The sequence below is a fragment of the Urocampus carinirostris genome, chromosome 2 (genome assembly GCF_059441175.1).
Source record: "Urocampus carinirostris isolate Australia breed hairy pipefish chromosome 2, RoL_Ucar_1.0, whole genome shotgun sequence".
Lineage (NCBI taxonomy): Eukaryota > Metazoa > Chordata > Actinopteri > Syngnathiformes > Syngnathidae > Urocampus > Urocampus carinirostris.
In genome coordinates, this window is record NC_142350.1 from 37,349,805 (window position 1) to 37,376,018 (window position 26,214).

At 38.0% G+C, this 26,214-nt stretch overlaps 1 protein-coding gene across 1 annotated transcript; it reads left to right on the forward strand.

The window, feature by feature from the left end:
• Positions 1–53: 53 nt before the first annotated feature.
• LOC148371796 (uncharacterized) lies at positions 54–20,992 on the forward strand. Its single transcript, XM_088327937.1, has 4 exons — positions 54–375; positions 4,096–4,258; positions 20,487–20,637; positions 20,719–20,992. The coding sequence occupies exons 1-4, from the start codon at positions 336–338 to the stop codon at positions 20,986–20,988; spliced, it is 624 nt and encodes a 207-aa protein (XP_088184063.1). The 5' UTR covers positions 54–335; the 3' UTR covers positions 20,989–20,992.
• The last annotated feature ends 5,222 nt before the right edge of the window (positions 20,993–26,214 follow it).

Here is a 26,214-nt window from a genome sequence, read left to right on the forward strand (position 1 = left end):
CTGCGACTGTCTTTTTCGTTTGGCACTTTATGGGCATCAGCGCTTTAGTGAATTTGTAAGCGCTGAAGGTAAGATGTGCCCAATATCAGTTGGATAAAAAATGCATATTTTGCTAGACATATGAGCTGCTTTCGCAAATTATTTTTGTATATAAAGATATATAAGTTGTGCTAAATGATGTATATTAAAAAAAGCACTAAATAAGAAGTAAAGCAATACAGCTTGAAACGATGATGCAACGTGTTTTGATGCAAACACGCCACGAGGTGCGGCCTGTTGAGTGATGACCCGTTTTTTGTATCTTTAATATTTTAGATAATTGCAGTCGTGAACAGATGCCCCTGACTTTTGTATTGTTTTGTTTACTGAATGCAGGTACGTGGGAAAGTTATGTTCATTGTTATTATGGAAGTTTCATTATTAATGTGCTCGCATGTTGTCTGCTTGCCGTAGCTTGAGTGAATTTGTAAGCGCTGAAGATAATTGCAGTCGTGAACAGATGCCCCTGACTTTTGTATTGTTTTGTTTACTGAATGGAGGCAATAAACCCAGAGACTGTGAAGCCTTGTGTCGTGCATGAAAGAGGGTCGCTACACATCTTTATAATTGCAGCCAGTGCAGCTATAAATTCTTTGCCTATCATTGGCTACTGGTGACACAGAATCAAATATGTGCATTTATGCTGACCTCCTGATTTCATTATTTCATTTTATAGTTTTAAATCGGGCTTTTATGTGAGAATATCTACATGACGAGAAATTCAACGCCCTCCTACTCTGTGCTTGAAATGTCGCTACAATACCAATTCATTTGTACGTTGTGTGTAAATAAAAACACACCCATCTTTGAAGTAAGATTGCTAAAAGATCGAGAATTCAATCTAACAATGTAAAAGATGCAGGAGTGTTCAGCGGTTAGAGGACATTTGCATTGAATAAGTAGTGGAATAACGCAGTAACGCACCATGTATTAATAAAAGTAGAGTTACAAATCGTCATTAATGACACTTTACAGTACTCAGTACTCAAATGATTGCGTTCCAAGAATGCGTTAGAAAGGAACGAGTGAGCCCTAATATTGTTTAAGAATGCAACACTGGGATTTAGATAAAGTTATACAGTTCTACTTGAATTGTAAAATATACAATATACCGTACTCTGAATGTTCAAGACCGGTAGCCCAGACGAAAATTGCATAACACCCACAGCGACTCTTTAGTAGATTTTTAGGGGCAGTCGTGTGGCAAAAAAGTGCCTTGTATTATTAATGACACTCAGGAGAGCAGAAATGGCCAATTTCCCTGTTGTCTATATGACTAGGAGGGTGCTCGGGGGTGAAGTCCTGCAATTAGCTGTTGTATGTGGGTGGCCATTGAAGGCGGCATCGACTCTTGTGATGAGCATGACTGTAGAGGAAATGAGTGTGAACCGCCCCAAATAATTATCCATCCCCACTTCCTTCAACATGAAGACATTAATGTTGATTAGTCTTTCTAATTAGGTTATGCTTTTTTGATACAACTTGTGCTTTTCCTCCGGGCTGTTAAAAAAGATAATCTCTTTTTTTTGCACATTTGCATTTAATATAAATCCTTTTTAGGAATGCAAATTAGGTACAAAACAGAGGATTCCATGTCTTATATTTATGTATAGGAAACAATCTGATTCTTGCTATCCAACATTTAAAGATTGATGTGGGTCAAATGTTTCTAAAGTAGGGACACTCCTAATGAATCGGCTGTATAGTAAAAAGGCCCGAGATTGGACTTTTTAATCCAGCCCGTCAAACAAAAATGGTCAAAATATCATGACAATATCTATAATAGTAAATAAAGTACTACTAGTCAAGTCAAAGTTGCTCTTTTGGTGCCAGCTTTGTCACCATTGTCTACTAGTAGCACGGCGGCGCAGTGGTTAGCGCTTGTGCGGCACAGTTCATGTCATGGGAACCTGTCGTGGGTTCAAATCCAGCTCCAGACTTCCTGTGCGGAGTTTGTATGTTCTCCCCGTGCTTGCGTGGGTTTCCTCCGGGCACTCCGGTTTCCTACCACCTTCCAAAAACATGCATTTCAGGTGAATTGGCCGGTCCAAATTGTCCCTAGGTGTGAAAGAGCAAATGCGTTGTCTGTCCCTGTGTGCCCTGCGATTAGCTGGCAACCAGTTCAGGGTGTCCCCTGCCCACTGCCCGGAGATGGCTGGGAAGGGCTCCATCCCCCCCCGCGACCCTAATGAGGATAAGCGGTACAGCTGATGAGATGAGATGAGACTTTGTTTGGATTATAAAAAGAAAAGAAAATACAACAGACATTTTATAACAAAACTACTACAATAATACTATAAAAAATACAATTTCAGAAATATAACTATTGAAATACAACAGATATACCACTACAAAAATGCTACAGAAACAGTAACACTACAAAAGCCTATTGTATAAGTACAACTACAAAGAAATACTAAAATGTACACATATACTGCTACAGAAATATTGCAATATACAACTACAGTAATACTACAAAAATACTACAACGGAAAAAATATAAAAATACTGCAATGGAAAGACTATGAATATAGTACTACAGAAATATGACAAGAATAGTACTACACTAATACTACAACTATACTACAAAACTAAATATCAAATTGATTGCTGAAAACAGGGACCTACCATATTATTTGCCCTAATTTTAAGTGTTTCAAAACCCATTTGATGAAACTCAACTATCTAAAAATTATAATAGCAATAACTCTAACATTTGAATGCCTGTATGCATAAAGATGCATATATCTATAAATACAAATGAGAAAAATTGAATAGGTCTTTAGACTCAGAGCCCTGGCCAAAATTTTGGAACCCAAAAAGTTTTTCCCAGCCCTGTAACAAAGCAAGCTCACTCTTTTTCCTTTTGCAGCAGGCACAGAAAAACAAGATTCCGCTGTTATATTGGCCTGGAGTAAATTATAGTGAGATTCTCTCAGAGATGACAGATGGAATCTGTCTGTTAGGGCTTGATGTGGAGCTGCAGGTGATACACGATGTACGATAAGGCGATGATGTCATAGCTGCAGGTGCCTCATGAATACAGAACCACCCACCACCCCAACACTGCCATATGATTCTATCCCGGCCTGATCCTGAAGACCCCAATTTGCAATTCTCTTGAGAGCAACTTGTTTTAAATTTTAAAAGAAATTGAAAAATATCATCGCATAATATAACCACAGTCCAACGTAATGCACCCAGAACAAAAGTTGAATGCCACACAAGCAGGACAATTTCAACCATGTCATGTCAAGTCATGTTTATTTGTATAGTCCTTAATCACAAGGAGTCTCGAAGGGCTTCTCAGACCACAGACTATTGCAAACTACGGACTAGTATTAGACCATCCTCTGATCTAAAACCTACATGAGGGCAAGGAAAAATTCTAAAACCTCAGCATGAGGACAATGAAGAAACCTTGAGAAGGGACTGCGCATGAGGTAATTCCCCTTCCAGGATGACAATGCAACGGACGTTGCATTAACAAACATTCATTCATTCATTTTCTGCACTGCTTATCCTCAGTAGGGTCGTGGCTGTGCTAGAGCCCATCCCAGATGTCTTCGGGCAGTGGGCAGGGGACACCTTAAACTGGTCTCCAGCCAGTCGCAGGGCACACAGAGACTGACAACTCACTCGCTCACTCACACCTAGGGACAATTTGGATGGGCCAATTAACCTGACCTACATGTTTTTGGAATGAAAGAGAAAGCCGGAGTGCCCGGAGGAAACCCACGCAAGCAAGGGCAGAACATGCAAACTCCACACAGGAAGGTTCGATCTCATGACCTCAGAACTGTGTTGCACACACGCTAACCACTGCGCTGCCGTGCTGCTCTGAATTAACAAACAATACAAATAATAATAAAATATAAGATGATTAAAGTATAATATAAAACAAAAACTAAAATAAAAAGGATGACAAGGTTGAAATTGATGTAGCATTAACATACAACACATAGACATTGACAACATTGAATGCGGGCCATTCATAAACTATGATATATAAGTGTGTTTTAAGCCTAGATTTAAACAGTTCCACTGATGTTGCAGATCGAATCTCAGAGGGCAGAGCATTCCACAGCACCAGGGCCCGAATTGAGAATACTCTCAAACCTGGGGATCTTTTCTTGGCTCTTGGGATCACTAGTAGACCGGCATTTTCAAAGCGAAGGTGCCGAACAGGAACATGGGGTGATCTTCTGAAAGATAAGAGGTAGCAAGCAGGTAAATTTAAACGACATTGATTATTAGTCAAGTCATATTTAGTTGCCTTTATTCATAAAAAGTCTCAAAAGGCTGCACAGAACACAAAATGTATAGCTATAAAATGTTTATACCTTGTGATTTTTGAACTCATACTTAAAAGAAATGTTTGGACATTTGCGATGTTCCAGGTTTTTTTTTTTTGCCAGCAGAAACACAATATAAGAAACAATGTTTGATGTTTTTTCTACCGGATTAGCAAAATCAATGGCATACATTGGAATACAATAGTAAGTTCTCATCCGAGATATATTTTCTAGTCATAGATATCTAATTTAGAAAACTAAACAATTTATCAAGGGATCCGTGAGTACTGATAAAACTACCAAATTTATCAAGGGATCCGTGAGCACTAATATTAGCCTTCTTAAGGGGCCACTACCACCCAACACAGTATCCTTTGCCCTATAGCAATACTGTACTTTTAAATTAACTAAATCTAATTTTTTCGGGAAAAAAATGTGTTGGGAATTAAAGATCATTTTTGAATGCATGTAATTTGGTTTTTAGGAGGCAGGGAGCCAGGGGTATATACAGGAGGTATGTATAATATACAATGTTTGATAAACTTTTAAAGAGAGTAGCAGAAATAATTGTGATAACTTGGAATTAACCATTATGCTCTCAACATGAACCATTTTTTAGAACATGTTGGAATTTGTATTTAAGTGCTGGGTCTTCAAAATATATCTATACATTTTCTCCTAAATCTGAGTGTCTACTGAGCAATAGACATACCAATAATATTTTCCCCTGGTATGGCGATTACTTTGTGTCACTTTATTATGTCTATAATTTATAGTTCTTGGTTATTAAATTACCACAAGAGGGCAGTTGATAGTGGTTTTGGCTTTTGTTGCGAAGACCTGTACCAAAAAAAGCCTGCAATCACCACCGATGCTGAGACCCGGTAAATCGGGACTCTCACATCCTCACACACAATGTGTCTTTCAGCTTGTTTAATGTACGTAATATTACTGCATTTCTTAAAAATACTTCTTCACCCACAAGATTAATTTGCAATGTATTTACCTTTGTTGAAAGACGTGAGCAAATTTTGGGGGGTTTATTGCTTGTGTACTTAGAGTTCTAAATTTGATCACAATTGCATATAATGAACATGTTATTATGTAGTGCATATCAGACATTATTGACTGTACTTACTTAATTCACGTAACTTTATTACCCAAGGTGATCGAAAAAAATCAAACTTTGATTCTTGAAAAGCAGTTATTAGCTATAGGTGCACAGGAATGGGAAGAAGGGACTTGTGTTGGCAAGTTCCTGCTAACAAACAGGTATGTCTGTAGTTTTTGATAGAGGACATCTTCACAATGCAGACAGTGAGTGGGGTTTGAATGGCTTATCGTTATGAAATGAGGAAAAGTAAATATATGTCGCTTGTCAATAATTATAAATGTCTACCCTTTTGTTTCCACACAGCCGCTCTATATGTTGTTGTCAATGTGCCATTTCAGGCTCAGCTGCATTTCCGAGATATAGCGAGTGGCCATGTTGTTTCCGCTGTACTGTGATATTGCAGCTCGCTGCTCCTTTCATGCTAATGGATAAACACCAGCTAACAGTATATCAAGCCTCAAATTTTGTGGGTTTATACACAGAAATGCCTTTCATGAAAGACTTAAACACCAAAGATTGTTTTAATGGTATTCAGGGCAGTAATGCAGGAATTCTATTAAGTTCTTGGATTGTGTAGTAACACGGGACACAAGGACACAACTCAACCATACACCTTTGTAACTCTAGATTGTTCTTAATAATTAAACTGCATTCCAAGTTGTTTAATCAATATCCGAAACGATTAAATCAGTTACTGGTGGTCAGAGGGGGAACATGGAAGGTGATACAAAAGAGAAAAATACAAATATCTTTGGCTCTTGTATTGCGACGAGTAGACCACGCAAATACGGTCTATATAATTAACCTCTTTGCTGATAATGCACTTAATTACTTTAAATTGAGATATCTTCTTTTCTCTTTTCAAACGGTTACTCTGCCTGTGAGATTACAAAAATAATCCCACAGGCCTCCGAGGTGTTGCAAATGCAACGTCCCAATAAAACCTTGGCCTAAGCAGGCATCTAAAGCAACTGATTAAAGAGAAGTAAATGACAACAAATGTATTTGTGCAATCCTAAATCTGACCAAAGTCCTTTCACTTTTATATTTCTTTTGGCTCTGACAATGATAAAAAAAATGCTAAAATAGAAGTGGGTGGGTTCAGACAGTGGTGAACGTATTTAATCACTTTGTACTGAAAGTGAAATATTTTAAAATGTGGTGCATGTTCTGCAATTTTACATTTATAGTTTAGAATCATTACTTGATAATAACTGCCCATTCCCATCAAACTCTTAAAACAGTTAAGCATACACAAAACATTTCGAAAGCAAAAAGTTTATTGCCAGGGGTAAAACAGTACAAATATAAAACGTCAGAAACACAGACGTCCCGGACAATTTTTAGATATTCTACAGTATAAAATAGGCCAGCCATGTTGTTGTTCTATCCTAATGGTGCCAGCCAATATTCCTACTTCTGTCTTTCTTTGTCTTTTTCTCATGCTTATTTTGTTTTATTCAAGTTTCCTCTGTAGACAATTAGTAGAGAAAATTCCCAAAATCCAATAATGTGTTTGTCCTGATTAAACTATGTTGAACTTTCAAAAACATTTTTCAAAAATTACCTAAAATTGTTGTGTAGCCAATTCCTTAGATTAACTAAAAGGTTTTTCATTCCTTTTCCGGATAAAATTATCTAAAAAAACCTGATTTCCTCTAAAATGCAAGACGAGTTTGATGAATGAATGAATAAATGAATACAAGAATAAATAAATGAAACTTTTATTTCAAACATAACATAGCAAAATCAAAAACAAAACAGAAAATAAAACACAAACAATGTTATTGTACGTGTTCGAAAGGGAGTAGGTAGAAGCATATACTTATTAAATCCTACCCCTTTTACTTCATTAATAATTGTGTCTCACAGTTATGTTACTAATAGAAATGAGTTCTTCTGTGTATTTACATGTAAAAAAATAAGTCATGAATATACATATTTACATTGGTTCTGTTTGAAAGAATAAACTCGATTCCTCAATTTGATTGGTCAGACTTTTTTAGGCAGATAGTCTGTTTTTTTATATACTGTATTTGGCAGGAATGGGCTTACATACAAAGCCAAACAAATGCAACCAGGAACCGTCAAATAATTTTGTTTCTGAATGACATCTTGCATTCAAAGAACATATTGGTTTATCAGTGCTTATTTATGGAACAATACACTATGAATTAGTGCTGAGGCTCAGGAACATCAACTAAATACAATTTTACTTGGTAATGACTTGGGATGGTTTGCTGATAACAACGTGCACCTGCACTCACTCCTTTCTAAACATTATTATCCAATACACACATACGCACATTCTTCTTGTTTGTTATTTGGCAGTGAGAATAACACCCACCTATTTGCACTCAATCTTCTTTTGAATTCATGGCTCGAATCCGTTTAAATACCTTGTACAATTTGCCTAATTTCTGATGCCATTCCCACTGTGTAATTACAGTTCTCTCTCTCTCTCGACTTTATCAACTATGTAAAAGTAAGTCATAGACACCACTTTACCAGAATCGAAATACAATTTAATTCTACATTTTGGACTGTTGAACAACATTGTCCCGTGGCTGTAATTAGGAACAATTTATCTTATGTTTTTAATTTTGTGGATATTGGCAGGACATGTGGGACTTCTATGATAGGAAAAAGACAGGAACAAATGTTTGAAAAGCGGATTGTACTCCTTCACAGTTATTGTACACAGTTTTCAGTGAACGGGACTTTTTGGGTGGGTGGGTGTGAATATTTTCATGGATTTAAATTTTAAACACTCTTGGATGTTTTGAGCAAGTATAAATATTGTAAATGCCACAACTAACCCAGCTGTTTTACAAAAACTGCAGTTTCATACCACTTTTTATACTCACACAATATCCTAGTATCTTTACAGCTTTTAGTACATACAATTTTCAAGATTCCTATATGTCTTAGTAGGCTACTGTCTAACAAACACCAGTGATTTGGCAATCACTGGTCAGAAGAAGTGGGGCAGGGATGACAGGCGTGGGAAAACAGGAATCCGGGGCAAACGAGATTGATACCCGATACAGGATACACGAGCAGGATACTGGACAGGACGGAACAGACGGAGTCGATACCGGATACAGGATACACAAGCAGGATACTGGACAGGACGGGACAGACGGGGTCGATACCAGATGCAGGATACCGGAAAGGACGGGACAGACGGGGTCGATACCAGATGCAGGATACACGAGCAGGATACCGGATAGGACGGGACAGACGGGATCGATACCGGATACAGGATGCACGAGAAATATACCGGACAGGACAGACGGAATAGATAACGGATACCGGACAGGACAGACAGGATCGATACCGGATGCAGGATATACGAGCAGGATACCGGACGGGACGATGGGATGGATACCGGATGCACGAGCAAGATACCGGACAGGACGGAAAAGACGGGATCAATACTGGATACCGGACATGACGGGACAGACGGGATCGGTACCAGATGCAGGATACACGAGCAGGATACCGGACAGGGCTGGTCAGACGGGGTCGATACCAGATGCAGGATACACGAGCAGGATACCGGACAGGGCTGGTCAGACGGGATCGATACCAGATACTGGATACCGGAAAGGACGGGACAGACGGGGTCGATACCAGATGCAGGATACACGAGCAGGATACCGGACAGGGCTGGTCAGACGGGATCGATACCAGATACTGGATACACGAACAGGATACCAGACAGGATACCGGATACTGGATACAAGAGCAGGATACCAGACAGGATGGCACTGACAAGATCGATACCCGATTCTGGATACACAAGCAGGATACCGTAAAGAGTGGAAAAGCTTGCCCTGCAAGTGCAGAGGTTTGTTGATGGACTAACAGGAAGTGAATTAGAGCACTGAGTTTAAATAGGGGGGAGCCAATCAGGCAACTAGCAGCAGCTGGCACCAAATGAGCATGCACAGGTGAGGGCAATAGGCAATCATGACAATTCCTTATGGAAACTGTATTACATTTGACCAATAGATGTCTCTGTGTTGTGTAGTACAACCGAAAATGAATGCTACAACACACAACAAAGTATAGAAACTAAGTGGGTTTCCCCGGGCCCTCTGGTTTCTTCCCACATCCCAAAACATGCATAGCAGTTCGAATAGTGAGTCTGAATTGTCTCTTAGAATGAGTGTGTGATCTTCCTCTGTGTGCCTTGCTCGATACCAGTCATTAGTCTACTGCCTTAAGTAAATTGACACCTTTGCAACCTTCATGTGGATATTGGCTGAAAAATGAATGAAAGAATGAATTTGTTTAAGTACATGATACGTTTATACAGTAGTTAAGTGGACACTCATAATAATGATAGGAGGTATCGATTAATTTTGAACTTCCAAGAAGAACAGGGGAGGACTGCACAAGAAACTCTTACGATACCAAATCTTTTCTAAAGGCCTCCCCTGAGCCCTTTCTTTGTATTTTAGGGTGTGGCAATCAAAGAACAGTAACATTCTTAGCCGAGAGTGACAATAATGTAATAATGGTCAAGTGAGGTATAATAGCCAAAATAACAAAGTGGCATCCTATTAAGTCTACTTTGCAGGTGTCCAATATTATAAAAAAGAATAAATTAAGAATAAAATATTATTGTATCAAATAATGAACATCAAATACCAGCAAGATTTATTTTGATCCATCTATCCATCCATTATCTGCATCGCTTATCCTCAGTAGGGTCGCGTAGGTTCTGGAGCCCATCCCAGCTATCCTCGGGCAGTGGGCAGGGGACACCCTGAACTATTTGCCAAACAGTCGCAGGGCACACAGGGACAGACACTCGCTCATTCACACTTAAGAGCAATTTAGACTGGCCCATTAACCTGATATGCATGTTTTTGGAATGTTGGGGGAAACCGGAGGATTCCCACGCAAGCACGGGGAAATCATGCAAACTCCACACAGGGAGGCAGGGGTAGCTGGACTAGAACCCTGAACCTCTACACCTGCGCGCTATCCACCCAGCTGGTGTGCCGCTAAAGGTGTAACCATTACTCCAAAACCATTAGTATTGGACATGTAAAGAAGGATGGCAGTTTTTCACTGTTGTTTGTTATCTTGACTTTTGTGCACTGTTTGAAACGTTGCATTTTAATACTTTGTGCAGTCCTCTCAGGTCAAGTCACATTTATTTGTAAAGCCCTTAATCACAAAAATGTCTCAAAGGACTGCAGAGGATTACAATGACACCATTGCCGGATCTTAAACCAACATGCGGAGAAGGAAAAACTTAAAACCTTAGCGTTAGGAAAAAAACCTTAAGAAGGGGCATCACATGTTCCAATCCTCCTTCCAGGATGACCAGGGTGGAATGGATTTAGCATTGGGTAACAGTACACAAACATAGTGAACATCAATAAAAGAGAACAATAGGTAACATGTTGAAACGATGCCTCAAGCCTGTAACATAGTCCAAAGGTCTCTCTTATTCTTCTTGTCAACCAAACTATAAACTTATCACTAAGTAAACACTTTTTTCTGCATAGCCATAGCACAATTATTTGTATTTTACAAGAATTGTTCTCAAACAGAGCCAATTTGGAATGGGTCATTGTGAGTTTTTTTTTTTCAGACAGTCCCCTCCTGTTTCCCCTGCAAGTTCATTTATGTCTTCTCTCTTTTTTCTACTGAACTATAAATTTCTCAGAAAGAAAATTTCACAAATCTGCAAACATTTCATAATGTCATACCATTTTTTTAATTCTAAAAATTTGAAATTTTAGGGTATTTTATTTAGAGGGTCAACACATATAAAAGTAATGTTCATTAATCTATTAGCTCAATGCTGTAGGGATTAGGCACAACATTTATTTTCATAATCATAAAAGAATATCAAATAATGTGAGTGTTACTGTTTGTGAGATTTTTGGAAGATTTTTCAGTCATGATTGAAAAAGGTATTCCAGCGAGCGCTGAGAATACTTTTTTTTTTTTGTCATTTTGGTCCCGTGTTCCGGGTTGGAGCAGGACAGCTGTAGGGAAAGGCTGGTTGACTCGCCGCCGTCTGCCTCGCTCAGAGTCTGGAACAAAAAAAGCCTGAAAGAACACTGGGCAAACACTGACAACCCCACACGTGAAGCTGTACTCTTTCACAGCCAAAAAAAATCCCGACAACGTCTGCACTTATTTGCTATGAGCCAGTGTTGGGCTCGTTACTAGAAAAAGCAATTACTTACAGTTGCTTCATTTAAAAAGTAATGTCGTTACTCCAACGATTATTGACACCCAAAAGTAGAGCGTTACTCCGAACGCAACTATCTAGTTACAAATTACCGTATGTACTCACATTAAAGTCGACCCCCTAAAACTGCCTAAAAGCAGCACCATAATTCAAGAAATGGAAGAAAATGAGTACACCAATATGTGAAAACGGTGACCCATTCTTAGTTCTTGGCTTATCCAACTAACACGGTCAAAGACACCCCGTATCAAAACAAGATGTTGTCTTTTTTTCTCCAGCCATGGTATATTGCAAAAAATAATACGACAATTAAAAAGATTCAAATTCAGTCCTCCTTTCCCGTAAATTCTGTGCTAACATTTGCACCATTGATATTGTTGTTTCTGTAAATGCCACACCTTCTCCCCACACGCTGTCTACAATTCATTATTGTTGACACACATCCTAATATGTGCACATAAACTGGCCCCCTGATTTCAATATTTTATTTTAAAGTTGTAAATGTGAGTATATACAGTTACAGTAGGGAGCATTTCAGAATGTCGGCAGGGAGAAATTACAGTTTCTTGTACTCTGGCTGAGACGGCAGCAGTAACTGTATTTAGTCTTTTTATAGAAATCTATAGATATAAACATGCCAGCCCTCCTCAGTTGTTACATTTAATGTTGTTTTGATGGTGGGTTGAGGGTTTCATGACATTTTATAAAAAAAAAAAAAGGAGGAACTGGCAAACAACAGAAAATATTGTAATTCAAAACCTGCCCTCAAAATGTAGCAAAGTCAAGCATCATATCGTAGCGATAGTTGCATTACAAAAATGTATCCATTATGTGTTAAAGCAGTTTCTGAAACTCATGACAAAAAGTTACCTGGGCAGACAACTCTGAAAAGTTGCCTGCCCCATTTTTCCCAACTTGAAACACAATAAGACAACTAATCGCAAAAAAAAAAAAAAATACATTGTTGCAAGATATAAAGGATTGATAATTAGAATATATAACGGAACAACACTTTATAATTAGGTTATTATAAATCTATAAATAACATTTATTGCATGAATACGACATCGCTATTTTTCATCTGCCGTCAGTATGGACCCGTATTTACTCATATTCATTAATGCGATGTTTGCGTCATCTGCTACAAGCCACCTGAACTCCTTTTTCAACGCTTTTAATGTGCGTTTATGTTTTGTAGCGTCATAAATTTTGCTAGTTTCTTTTGAATATTTCTTCTGGGGCTGAGGTTTTGGCTTGATTCCTAACCACTTATCCATTTTCCTTGTGTTCTCTTCGCGTCTTCTTTGGAAAATGATATGCAAATGCAAGACCTTATAACGCTCGGGAAAGTCCGGAAGCACTAAGTTATTCGATGAAGGCTTCTGATTGCTTGCCGATCATGCAAAATTCCAAACCGAACGAAGATTTCGAAATTGGAAAAAGCAAACCTTTGATTTGAAAATAAAAATAAATAAATAAATAAAAAAATTGTATTTAGTTTTTTTTTTTTAAAGTTGATTCGGCTACCCGGGCAGAGGCGTTTTGTAAGTTGTACGCCCGACGTGAAAGATGCACGCTCCGGGCAGACGTTATTTCAGACACTGGTTAAAGTACTCTTTACTGAGGATAGTAATTGTGTTTCAGGAACGTTTTCCTTCGTAACATGCTATATCCAACACTGGTCACAGCCAACAAGATTCCCACTACCAAAAAACATCACCACTGCCACATTCTTCACTTTGTCGCTCTTAGCCACCATCAGGAAATCAGTCAGCGGCTAGCAAATATGTTCTCTGAGGTGTTCAAACTGCACACAAACGTTCTCGGCTAATGTGCTTCAACAGCTCATAACAACAAATAAGGTCAAGCATGTTGTAAGTGATTCTGGCTTTTCTCAATCTGCGTGCACTCTCACTGTGCAAGACTGGGCCAGGAGAGATGGCTACGATAGTTCGGGTGGAGGCGGGAACCGTTTTCACACTCCATAATTACAGGAACTGTCATTACATTGCTCACTCTTACACAAATACAGATAGACGAGCCCCCCTACCCTAAAAAAAAATAATATTATGCACAGACTAGGAGGAGAAAGTGGCTCACTTCTGTTTGCTAAATTAATCGCTTCCTAAATGGCTCCAGGCCAGGCAAAGTTAACATTTGCAGTTTCAAAGGTTTTCAGCGCTTGCAATGAGCCATGAAATTACTGCATGCCGTCGAAAATGGCAGCTGATGAAAAGCCCAAGGACCAGGTCCCACAGGCAGAGAGAGCTACGAAGTGAAATCTGGGGCTCAAAGTCACATTTCTGATTTCGAATCGTGGACAGATTTGCGACAACGCTCCGTCTCTCGGAGCCCAACAGTGTGAAACGGAAAAAAACACTCCAAAAAACAGCATAATATTCATCATTGTCTTTGAAAGGTGAGAGCAGCGTAGCCTTAACGATGATGTTGAGGTGCTCGGCTGCAGCCAAAATGGAATGACCCAAATTGCTTGATTAAATCAGGGTTGACTTTGCAGTTCTGCACTGCTTATCGCCGTCGGAATAATTAGGCTGAAGCGGTCCGGCTCAGCCTAGCGCAACCAGTTCGCACCAACACACTAATATACCACGTCTTGCATTTGCATATTGACTGAATTACGCTACATCTGGTCAGGAAGCAACTTTAACCTACTCACTCCTGAAAATTTGGAATTCTGGATGGATCATTGGTCGATTAGGATTGGTTAAAACCAATTTTCTTGTCAAGCGATACCTCATTTCTCTGTTGTTGGAAAAAAACGCACCTGGAATGAGCAGAGCATCTTGTGTATAAAGTGTGTGTATAAATCTCCAGTTGAAATATCAAACTTAACACTGTGTTAAAACACCACGAAAATATAAGCATCATCACACTCCCCTGAAGAGTGTACATTTGGCGTTAGGTTCATAGCTGTTACTTATTTCATACAATGGATTTATGCCATGATTCTTTCATAGTTATTACTGACACCTTGCCATTTAAAATAATTTTAATATTTTCTAATTAATTCAACAGTCTAAATAAGAAACAGTCAACAACAGCATGTGATGCTAATAATCATGAGTTGTGTTTTCTGAAGAAATTTGTTTTTTGAATTTTGCTCATGCAGCCCCAATTATCTTGACTTTGATATCATAAACATTTTTCATTATTTATGAAATTTAAATAATATTATACTATCATTTATGTCTTGCGGATCAAATCCATCCTGATTTATATTCTTAGGCAGAACTGAAAGGGAAAAATATATTGTGATAAAGTCTATTGATGTTTTCTAAAACTGTCTTTTTATTTCTTTTTTTATGAGTAGGTAGGATACTAATTACCACTTTTGATAAACTTGACACATTTCCCCCCAAATTGTGTGGAAAGGGAAAAAATGAAGAGTGTTAGAACAATTTTATAAAAATATTGCGAAAGTTAAATTACATTGAAGTTGAATGAAAAGAGAAGGACAGAAAACCAACATTTTTAAAACAAAGCATGTCTTACACTGGTGTTTATTCTTCGAAAGACATCCGTCTAGTTTGCACAAGAAAGAGATTGAGACGTGTTGACATTGTTGACAACAGCAGTGGTCAAACCAAGGCCCGTGGGCTACATACGGCATCTCTGGCTTTTTAATCCGGCCTGTCAAATGAAAATGGTGAATATATAATAAAAGTATTTAGTTAAAAAATAGATAATTGTTGTTTTAATTCCACTTGGTCCATACCTTATAAAAAAATAAACAGAATTCTATACATTTCTTCGATTCTATTTGATTGGATACTTGCTATTTCTCCTGTATTTGTTGTATTTATTAAGATACTAATTCAATCTCACATTGAAAACTTGTGATCTAGTCCCAATTTGTTTCGAATTTTTCAATGTAATCGGAGTGTTTCTAAATCAATTTGATCGAATTAATCTATTCAAATAAACATAAACTGAAATATAGCATGTATGTCTAGATACCTGCAAGTAAATCTATTCATAAACACATGAATAAAAAATAACAGTTTTTTTTTCCTCTTTTTTTGCCAATGTATACATTGATTTAATAGATCCATAAAAAAAAACATCTTTTCCTGTCACTCCAGCTTCTCTGTCAAATTTATAATCCAAAAAGTTGACCCCCCCCCCTAGGTTTACAACACTGTCTAACAATCCTAAACACTGCAACCTTGAATATGTTTGATTAACTGTTTCTACTGAAAATGCGCCAAATTAATCTTATAGAATAGTATTGTATTTTCTCAAAATGTCATTTGAATGTCTATTTTTTGGGTGTGTTTGTGTTGTTTTTTCCTGATATTTATTTAGGAAAGGCCAAACCTACTGCACTAACTGATAATTCAGAATTTCTCTTATCGTAATATATAGTAATACATTTGATTCGTAAAACTAGTCGATATATGTAATATACTTGTATTGAATGTTACTTTAGGTAAAAAAATATTATCAAAATATTTATTCATTTTCTGAAAACATATAATTCTGTCACGACCAGAACGGAATCAGGACCCAAATGCGAAGCGTTAACCACAAGTTCATTTATAGAAAGAGGAAGGGCAGCACCCGCGATCTGGTGCTCGCTGGACGCGGGAAGCAAGCCGCTCATGCAATCGGATCGTGATCCAAACACGGAAGTGGATCTTCAGTAGCGGGAGATGGCGGTGTCAAGGACGGAAAAAACAGGTCGATAGCCAGGACAGAAGAGCACAAACGTGGTCGGGATCAAAAGCGGGTCGTAAGCCGGGACGGGAGAGCAAACGTGGTCGGGATCAAAAACAGGTCGGAGCCAGAGACAAACGGGGAGATCAGGAACGGGTGGGTAGAAAACGGGTGCAAAAACGAGACAGGCGGGAGTCAGGGTCAAAATGCTTGCCTTGTAACAACAGAGGTTCGCTGACGGACTGACAACCGGAGAGTGACAGGACTGGGCTTAAAAAGTGACAGGGAACCAATCAGGTAGCCCTCAGCGGCAGGCGCCAAATGATCGGGCACAGGTAATACTGATCAGTAATCATGACATAGTTCATATTGAAAGACGATTTGATACGACTGTTTTTACTGCACTTGAGGAGACAGTGTGTCTTATTTAAGGCCTTCTAGTCGTAAAAATATCTGAATTCATGAAAAACTGAATATATTAATTTAAATAAGAGGTGAAAATACAGGAACTATACCATAAACCTGCATTTTTTTAGATACTCCTAAGTCAAGAAATTTGCATGTATTTTACATAACATAAGCCCCACCTAGAGGGAAACAGCATAATTTCCAACACACCTTGCAACTACGACCCCCTCAAAACCAAAAACCCTGCACAAGGCAGGGCAAAAAAAAAGAAAATGGTGTGGTAGCTTGTATTCTTCCTTGTCGTTTTTAGCACTTGTCTTAAGTTGCACTACACAATACAACAACATCCAGTTATAAAATAATACACTGTCCCTTTAAGAATAATCGATTCTCCATAAACACACGTATGAATGGATTTTCGATTGAATTGGCTAAATAATGCTGAAATACATCAAGAAGTAATTTTCATGTATGAATAAAAGAAGACTTAAATAATTGTATTCACACACCTTCCTAATATACTTTGTTTAATTTTAACAATAAATCATGTAAAGCTTTGCCACTACTATTGAAAACAAAATGTGTATCAGGTCAAATTTGTCGTGAGGGACAAGAACGGGGTGTTTATTAAAATATATATTAATTAATTAAAGAAGGCCTTACATTAGAATGGTGAAATGTCAACCGTTAGCAGCCTCATTAATGAAGGCCCCCGTGGGGATTTCTGCAGCATCGTCTTGGCTGCAACCTACAGGTCCTGTGGCCATCTTAATGTTATGCAGATTGATAGTTGACAAAGCAATTAATCACAGAGGGGAATAAGCATCTCCTTCATGGGTGCAGCGGGAGCGGCGCCGTTTCTCAATTGTGTTTTGTTTTATTTCAATTAGCAAAGTGCTTTTGATGGCTGCTGTGTCAGTAGGAGATGCATTTGATCAGATTTTGATGTAAAGGATTTTTTGTGAAATTTCATTTTTAAGTCAGCATAAAGAAAAGATACAGAACAGCAGTCATAAACAGTGTTGGCACTAACACATTACAAGGAAATGCAGTCCTGCAACGCAATTACTTTTGTTAATAACAACTACTATGTCACTCGGCTATGTTTAAAAGCAGATCATGAATTCCATTGCCTAATTCTTTGCTCACTGATCTTCCTTTACTCACGATGTCACTTATAACCATCGATCCGCCAGCAACTATCATAAAGTGCGGGCCTTTTTATATTTACTTACAACCAGGGTTGGGTAGGGTTACTTTAACTTGATTACTTTCAATTACTTTTGGATTACTCCAATACCAATGCTAATAAAAGACAAAAGAAACTAAATATGAATAAAATTACTAAATTTTGTGCAGGCTTGGGGAGTAACGGAACACATGTAACGGCAAAAATGATGTTGGCAAGCTGTTTGGATTTACTTTTATTTTGTTTCTGTCGCATTTTATGTTAGTTTTGCCGGAGATCAAAGAGATCACAGCCAGGAGAGAAAGCTTACCATGTGTTGAGGGTCATAATTTTATTCATATTCAGTTTCTTTTGTATTTTATTAGCATATTTGGTATTGGAATAATCCAAAAGTAATTGAAAGTAATCAAGTTAAAGTAACCCTACCCAACCCAGCTTACAATGTACAATTGAATACAGTTGAGCAGAACAATTTTATACATTTTAAGTTTTTATTTCCATGACGAAACAGCACCTGAATCATCCGTCACTGCAACATTGAAATACGACGGAAACAGTATTTAAGGAATGTATTCAAAATAAGAGGCCTTTTCCTAATAAATACTAAAGAAGGTTCAAGAAGGTTTATTGTAGGGGTGGGTGACACTGGTCATTTTGGTATTGATCGAAATAAATATAGCATTATTAGGGCCCATAGCCCCGCAAATGCGCATAACGTGCAATGCGTAGGGCATCAAGTGCCCAGGAGGCACAAAAAGAAATCACCGTCGTGAAAAAAAAGGTGTAACATGTTAAAAGTGTTGATAATATGCTCTAATATGGTTAAACAATACAACCAGCAGCATACACCAAATTTCCAGAGGAAATGGGTAAATCTGCTTGGTACCCCGGCCTATCGCCCGTCTCATGGTGCCCCCCTCCCCTCCCAATGGTTTATACGATTATGCCGCATTCACAGTTTGGTGAACACCTGTGAGAACACGGCCTCGAAACGCCAACGAGAGTCTGGAGTAGAGAAAAGAAAAAAAAAGAAGAAACGAGATGAAGCTTATGTGTCACTTGCCGGGAGTCAACGTTAAAATAAAAAAGCTCATTATTGTACCGTATTTTCACACCCATTTGGTGCACTGTTTTAAAGGGCGCACTCTCCTTGGTTCGAATTACTTTTTTTGTCGGCTCAAATGGCGCACTGATATATTTGATGGGAGTCTCCACCTACAATACCAAAACATGTGTGCATATTAAAAAAAAAAAAAAAAAACACTGAGAACAAAACTGAGTTTGATTGTGGTTTTATTACAAAGTAAAACATCTGAATACAACAAAATTTTAAAATCATTTGTGCTTAGGGCACCTAAATGGCTTCCCACGGTCCTGAGCGTAGTATTGATTGATACTGATCCAATACAATTCTTTTTTGTAGAAATGTCATGATCGTTGAGTAGTTGAACCCCCTTCCTTAGAGTTAGTAAATATTTATGATAAACACAGCATAAATATAATAAAATAGTTTCATTTTTTTATTAAATTATTACATTTCAAACTTTAAATGTATAAAAAAAGAAATCTTTCTAGTACAACTGTTCTCGAACAAAAGACAATGGAGTAAAACCAAAAAAGCAGCAAAATAACAAAACAACAAATACTGTATAACAATGTTAACAATACAACAAAGTATCCTCCATTGCACAATATTTTAAAAATAAGTCAGCAATGTGAATTAGGTTTCAATTGTCTCTCACTAGCTCTGTTCTCATAGTGACAACAGATTTTCAAATTTTGTTCAGAAACAGTAAAATGTTTTCATTTTTTGCTGCAGCTTATTGCACTCTGCAGGGTGAGCTTTTTCCAGGTGTTTATTTAAATTTTTGGTATTGCTACAGTAGTAGACTACTTTACCACATAAGTGACACTTGGAATTGTCCTGTTCTGTAGTTCCAAAGACAAAAAAAAATCCACGCTGCAGTGCACTTCCTAATTGTCACTGTCATTCTTAGTTTCCTGTAGGAGTGGTCACATAGATTTGGCCCTCTCTTCTGCCAGGCAGGCGGGATGCAACAGCAGGCCGGGAAAGAGGTGCTTAAAGTGTGCCTGTCAGTCAGGACGTGCCCTGAGAGAGAGAGGCTGCGCTCTCTACATAGAAAAGCATTGTTTTGAAGAAATTGATGGAGGAGCGAAGTTTCGATCCAGGAAAAAAGTATCAATCAAAAGTACTTGCTTGGTGTCAATAATATTAAAAGTTGCATTGATCTGCCCACCTCTAGTTTAATGTACCCTGAACTAACAAATATTTCCCAAGTATTGCTGTATTTTCCTAATGAAGGAACCCGATTACTTCGACCATAATAAGTTTTGTCCTCCAACACTAAGACTCGCAGCCTCGCAGCATGTGAAAACATGTTAACATGCACAAAACAATGGCGTGTCGAATGGACAAAAGCCGACAGCGTCTTGCAGCTCAAATACTGTTGTTTAAAGAATTCCACTGAACTCTGCTGCCATTTTCTTTCCTTTCTCTCCTAATTGCCATCGCCTCTCCAGGAAAGTCCTCTGCTTCTCCATCTGTCCCCTCCGCCACGGACAGAGATGCTCTAATCACCTCGCATGGCAAGCCCCGCTTGGGAAAAGACGACACGGCCGCCATACTGTCTCAGATAAAGAGCCGCTTCTGGATGCCAGCGCCTCGCGGGGGGTAAGCTATAAACACTGGCCGCAGCCTTGCATGGGATATGTTCAGCGATGTGCACTGAAATTGAGCCATTTCATCTTACAGATCACCAACAAAGCCCTGAAACACTCATGCCAAATGAGGCCTTTTTTCCTTTTTCTTTTTTTGTCGAGTGTATGTGACATATGCCGGCTGCCCATCAGTGGCTTACATCAAAATGGTCCTGAATGGAGGAGGAGGTTCGGTCTTGGACTCAAACTGCACGTTTACATTGGGGAGTATATTGAAAGTGGGCGGCAAGTATCACAGCAGGGAGTCCTTTTGGAAGCAAAGTCTCTTCCAGAGTTTGGGAATATAGAAAGTAATAATAATTGAAAGAGAGAGTGGGGATGCTGTGTGTTGTTTCTACAAAAATACATTGGTAGTTGTTGGGTGAATCGTTAAAGTTTTATCATCCTGTTCTTTAAAAAATATTGTCTATAATATTATAATGTAGGTTGAAGGAAAATAATCACAAGGCGAGTCTTAAAACCCTAAATTGTGCCCTATAGTCCGGTGCACTTCACATACCCGAAAATACGGTGGATGGAATTGAAAATGTGTAGTTATAATTAAATTACACTGCATATGGTAACAGTAATGGTGTTTTGAGGGACATATAGAGTGGTCTTTGAGTGCTCTACTTTGGTTGTACAAACATGTTTGACACATTTCAACCAATAATAAAAGGCGTTACTATAATAACCAAAACACATCAATAGTATCCTTTTTGTTTTTAACCAATTTTCTGGGTTATGTCAATTATTTGAGGGTTTGTATTTTTGTAATTATCTATGTTTAATCAAATAGATATAAAGTTTGGCTCATAATCATGTGTGCCGGTGTGAGCTCACTGTGCTGCCTATAAGAAACATAAAAATTGGTCTTGGAGTGACCTCATTTGCTTAACATGTTAATTGGTGCCAGAAGATAAAAATGGAAAAAATGTTTCGTTCTGATTTGCTAAAAAGTCGCCCCAACCTTTTTTTGCCTGTATCTGCATGGGGATCAATGATGTTGCGGCATAAGCTTTACACGTACTGTGCATAATACAGATTGACGAACCTTCATTACGCATGCGCAAAGTTTCTCTATAAGCCGTCATGTTTAAAAAAAATGCTGTGGACTGACAAAAGCCTCAAAAGACAAAGGAAGACACTTTCTTTTTCCAGCAAAGTTGGACCTCTTGACCTGGCATACTTGCTGTGGAGCCGCACGCGGCTCTTTAGCGCTCCTTGGTGGCTCGCTTTGTAAAAAAATGTTTGTTAATGGAAAGATATAGCGTTTTTGTAGATAAATCAGGAACTATTCGTAATGTTTTCCAATGAATATGGATGGATGCAGTACCTGTTTTCTTCTATATAGGACTTATATCATGCTTTTAATAATTTGCTTTCCAAACATATTTTTGTGTTGTTTGGTTTTTATTTGGTTCACTATGGCTCTTTCAACATTTTGATTTGATAATCCCTGCCTTAGTGGAGTTTTTGATAATGTGCACAATGTATAACAGAGTATTTAATAATTAAATAAATAAATCAATAAACAAACAAATACATGAATAAATAAATGAAGGTTGATAATTTGTATGTTTTGATTGTCGCAAGACCTTTTTGGAACGCAGCCTCAAGGGGAAAACAAGGGAATTTCTGTAATTATTTATTTTTTATGCAAACCTAGCTCTTACCATAGTTTTAATTCCATGCGTCTTACAGTCCTATGCGCCTTATATATAAAAAAAAAATAGATCACAAAAGACTGCCTTATAATCCGGTGCATAATATAGTGCTTAATATACGGTTCACATATTTTTTCAGTTCAGATTGAAGAGTTCTACTTTGTGTTGCGCCGTTTTTATTCTAACTTTTATGTGTGAGCCTTTGACCCTGGGCACGTTTTTCCAAACTTTTTTCTCAAGCGTAGAATATAAAGAGCAACTTTCCTTTTTTTGTCAGAAAGCTCTCTCATCTTGGCAGAGGAGCAGCTGAGGGATCTCTCAAACGATGACAGCCATCGTGAAAGGGCAGATAAGCCCGTGTGGCTTTGCCTCTGATTGTATGTTCATCTCATTTTGATCCAGCCGCGATTCTAAGCCGCTGTCTTGCACTCCTCACTCTCCCAACCGTTGATCTTCTGCATGTCATTGAAATCGTCTTAGAGCTGATCCAAAAGACATGGGGGGAAAGTGACTGTTTTTCAACCAACTTCTGGCTTGGCAAGTAAAGATAAGTTTAGTCTTTTTTGTTGCCATTCTAATGACTGACCATTTAATTTTCCTGGCTGTTTTTTCTCATTATTCCAGGCTTCGCCCCATATTGCAGGTTCAGTTCAATAATGTCCAGAAACTAAAGATTAAAAAGGTAAGAAATAGTAAGAAATCTCAGTTTTAACCTCATAACATTCTGACTGGGCTGTCAGACTTTTGAGAAGCGAAGACGTGTCTGCAATTTCACCAGTCAATGAAATATGTCATGCCACATATCATTGGAAAGCTTAAACTCTTGGGATTTAAAATATGATGTAATATACTCACAATAGAAACATCGAGATCAGTCACCAAAAAGTGCTCTCGTAGCCAGCTGATTAAACGATTCCCTGCAAACACGGTCTCGATACATCCATGACAGTTCACTGAATTAACTGTGTAAAATATTTACGAGAAAACACACAATTATGCCGACAGATAAAAAGAAAAATCCGCCTGAAAGCATTCCGGCATCGTTTTACAATAATTGTTGTAATCTTTTTATCATCATAACTCATTTTTACAAGAAATCAAATCGTAAGGTGATTTCTAATATGGCTGTTAGCCTCTGATCTTTGATAGACACCATTCTCGACCAATTGAAAGCTTTTTTTCATGGTCCACAGCCTGCAATCGACTATGAGAGCCTGTATTGAAAAAACTGACTCACATAACTTTGGTTCAAAAAATATTCTGCCAGTAGTGAAATATTCAAATGATGATTGACACATTGGTTAGCCAATGAAATCCCGCCCCAAAATATATGCATATGTACCGTATGTATTAAAAAAAAAGCCAAAAACAATCGTGCTTAATGCCACTCGGGATGCATTATTACACCCAAGTGTGCCCGATAAGTGATAGAGACATAGAAAGGGAACTAAAAAATTTCAAAATCATAAAATGTATTTCACAATGTCTAAAGAATACACTGTTGAAGAGGTTTTGGGATTGTACGTTTAGGACACTTTTGGAAATGCGCAGATATACTCTTAGAAAAGTGTGTAAAATACAAGGTTTAGCATTTTAGATTGTTATCATATTTTACCTGGGACCAGGTAAAGCTTCATGCTATTCTCTCAGCTGTTTTCCAGCCAGGATCCCCATGCTGCACTCATCTGCAGGCATGTAAATTGCAGAAAAAAAGTTTCAGGTGAGAATAAAAACTTTCTATTTCTTTATGTTCCAACTAGAATTACTCAATGTTAGTAGAACTTGCAGTGATTATTTCAGTTGGGGACAAAACCTAAGAGTATTTACCTTTCAAAAGAGACCAAAATTCTCCAGATTCTCCAAACAGTTCAACAACAACATTCAATTTACTTTAGTTACATCTTAGTTTGGGATTTATAATAATAATAATAATAATAATAATTTCCTTTGTATTGTCATTCTTTGTAACAATGTACACAGAACGAAATGTCGATACACCTGACCCGTTGTAGCGAGCCGATGCAGCCGCAGCCAACAGAGGGCGCCACCATTTTACCAATGTTATAAGTCTTAGGTATGACTCGGCCGAGGCGCGAACCAGCGACCTCCCAGTCTCAAAGCGGGCGCCCTACCATCTAGGCTACTGAGTATGGCAAGTTTTACAGGATTGTTAAGAGGTTAAGCATTTGAAGTATTTTTCTTGTGTAACCGCGGTGTACGTGTCCCACCAAAGATCCACATTCACGCTGGACTGGATGATGAGGTTTTTATTTTTACAGTTTCTGCAAATGGATGAGTCGCAACATTAGCTTTAATGTTGGCTTTGATCTCTTTGATCTCATTGCAGTTCTCTCTGGTAAGACTGCCAACAAAGCATATCAAAAAGCTTTCTTTTCACTTTACATAAAATACATTTTAGAATATCACAATACATTTTTATATCTTTACATTTTAACAAGATACTTTTAACAAGAGATCGTATAGTGGATTTTTAACATTTACAATGAATTCAACATATTTTTCTTTAGTCTGAATTTTAACCAACATCATCCTTTTTTAATGTATATGAGAAAATAGAAATATAAACAATAATGAGTATAAAAACGGGTACAATTTACCTGCAAATGGATGAGTCACAACATTAGCTTTTCTGTTGGCTTTGATCTCTTTGATCTCTACAAGGGGAATTCATAATTTAGTAAAACAGAAACAAAACGAAAATAAACCTAAACAGTTTGACAATATCAATCACATTACTGTGCATGTTGAGAGATTTGTCAGCTGGGGTTATAATGTTTAAAATTAACTTCTTTTGTGGAGCACCAAAAGATGTGTCTTACCAATGCAGTTCTCTCTGGTAAGACTGCCAACAGACCCCGCCTCCCGGTCACATGTCAGAAGCCAAAACCAAACCCCACCCCATACCAGCAGATGGCACTGTTGGACTCATCATTGCAGGACATTTACCAAAAAATATACACATATTTCAGCAGGAATTTCAATAAAACAAAAGTTATTATTACACCCGTTACACTTGTACTACTAGAAAAAAACAATAAAGAGCGACTCGCTACTTTGCGCTTCGGTTACTGCTGGTTTACTGAAGTTGTGTTCTGCATTCTTTTTGGCTAAACAGAGAAATATGCTTTCTCTGGCCAACAACCTGGACCTCACCACCCGGTAAGCCTGTTCAGCAGCCACAAGGGAAGGTTTGGCTTTGTTGTGACTGATTACCCGCTTTCTGGTAATGGATATGTTTTCTCAAACTAAGTATTAATCAATATTTTACAAAATACAATACATACCTTTCAATCTGAAGCCAGGTCAAAAGATAAAATGGTCAAAAAATACTACTACTGTTAATTAAAATGTTTCGCCACTCTTGTACCCTGTGTCCCTTGCTGTCGACTGAGCTCAAGACCAATGTGAAAATAGTTGGCTATATTTTTCTGAACAGAATATTTTTAAAATCATACATAATATATTTGAACCAACCCTATTGCCTATTCTGTTTACAATAGATATTTAGTGCTCAAACATGGACCTGGTCCGTTACAACAGATATAAATTCAAATATAGCACGTAGATGCAGAGGTCTGCATGCATACTTATTCAAAATGAGCAAAAATGGATATGCCTACTTTATCTTTATTCCATGTATTGCCGAGGTAGGCTGCAGAATAAAACACTGTTTTCCATGCTTGGACTGGAACGAGCAATGATAGATAGATAGATAGATAGATAGATAGATACTTTGTTCATCCCCGAAGGGAAATTCACATTTCCAGCAGCATCCCTGAGCTGAGAACAATCGAGAACAATCGAAAATAACACGGGAGCTGCTGGAGTGGCTGCCATTCGTGACGGCGCCGGAAGAAAAGATT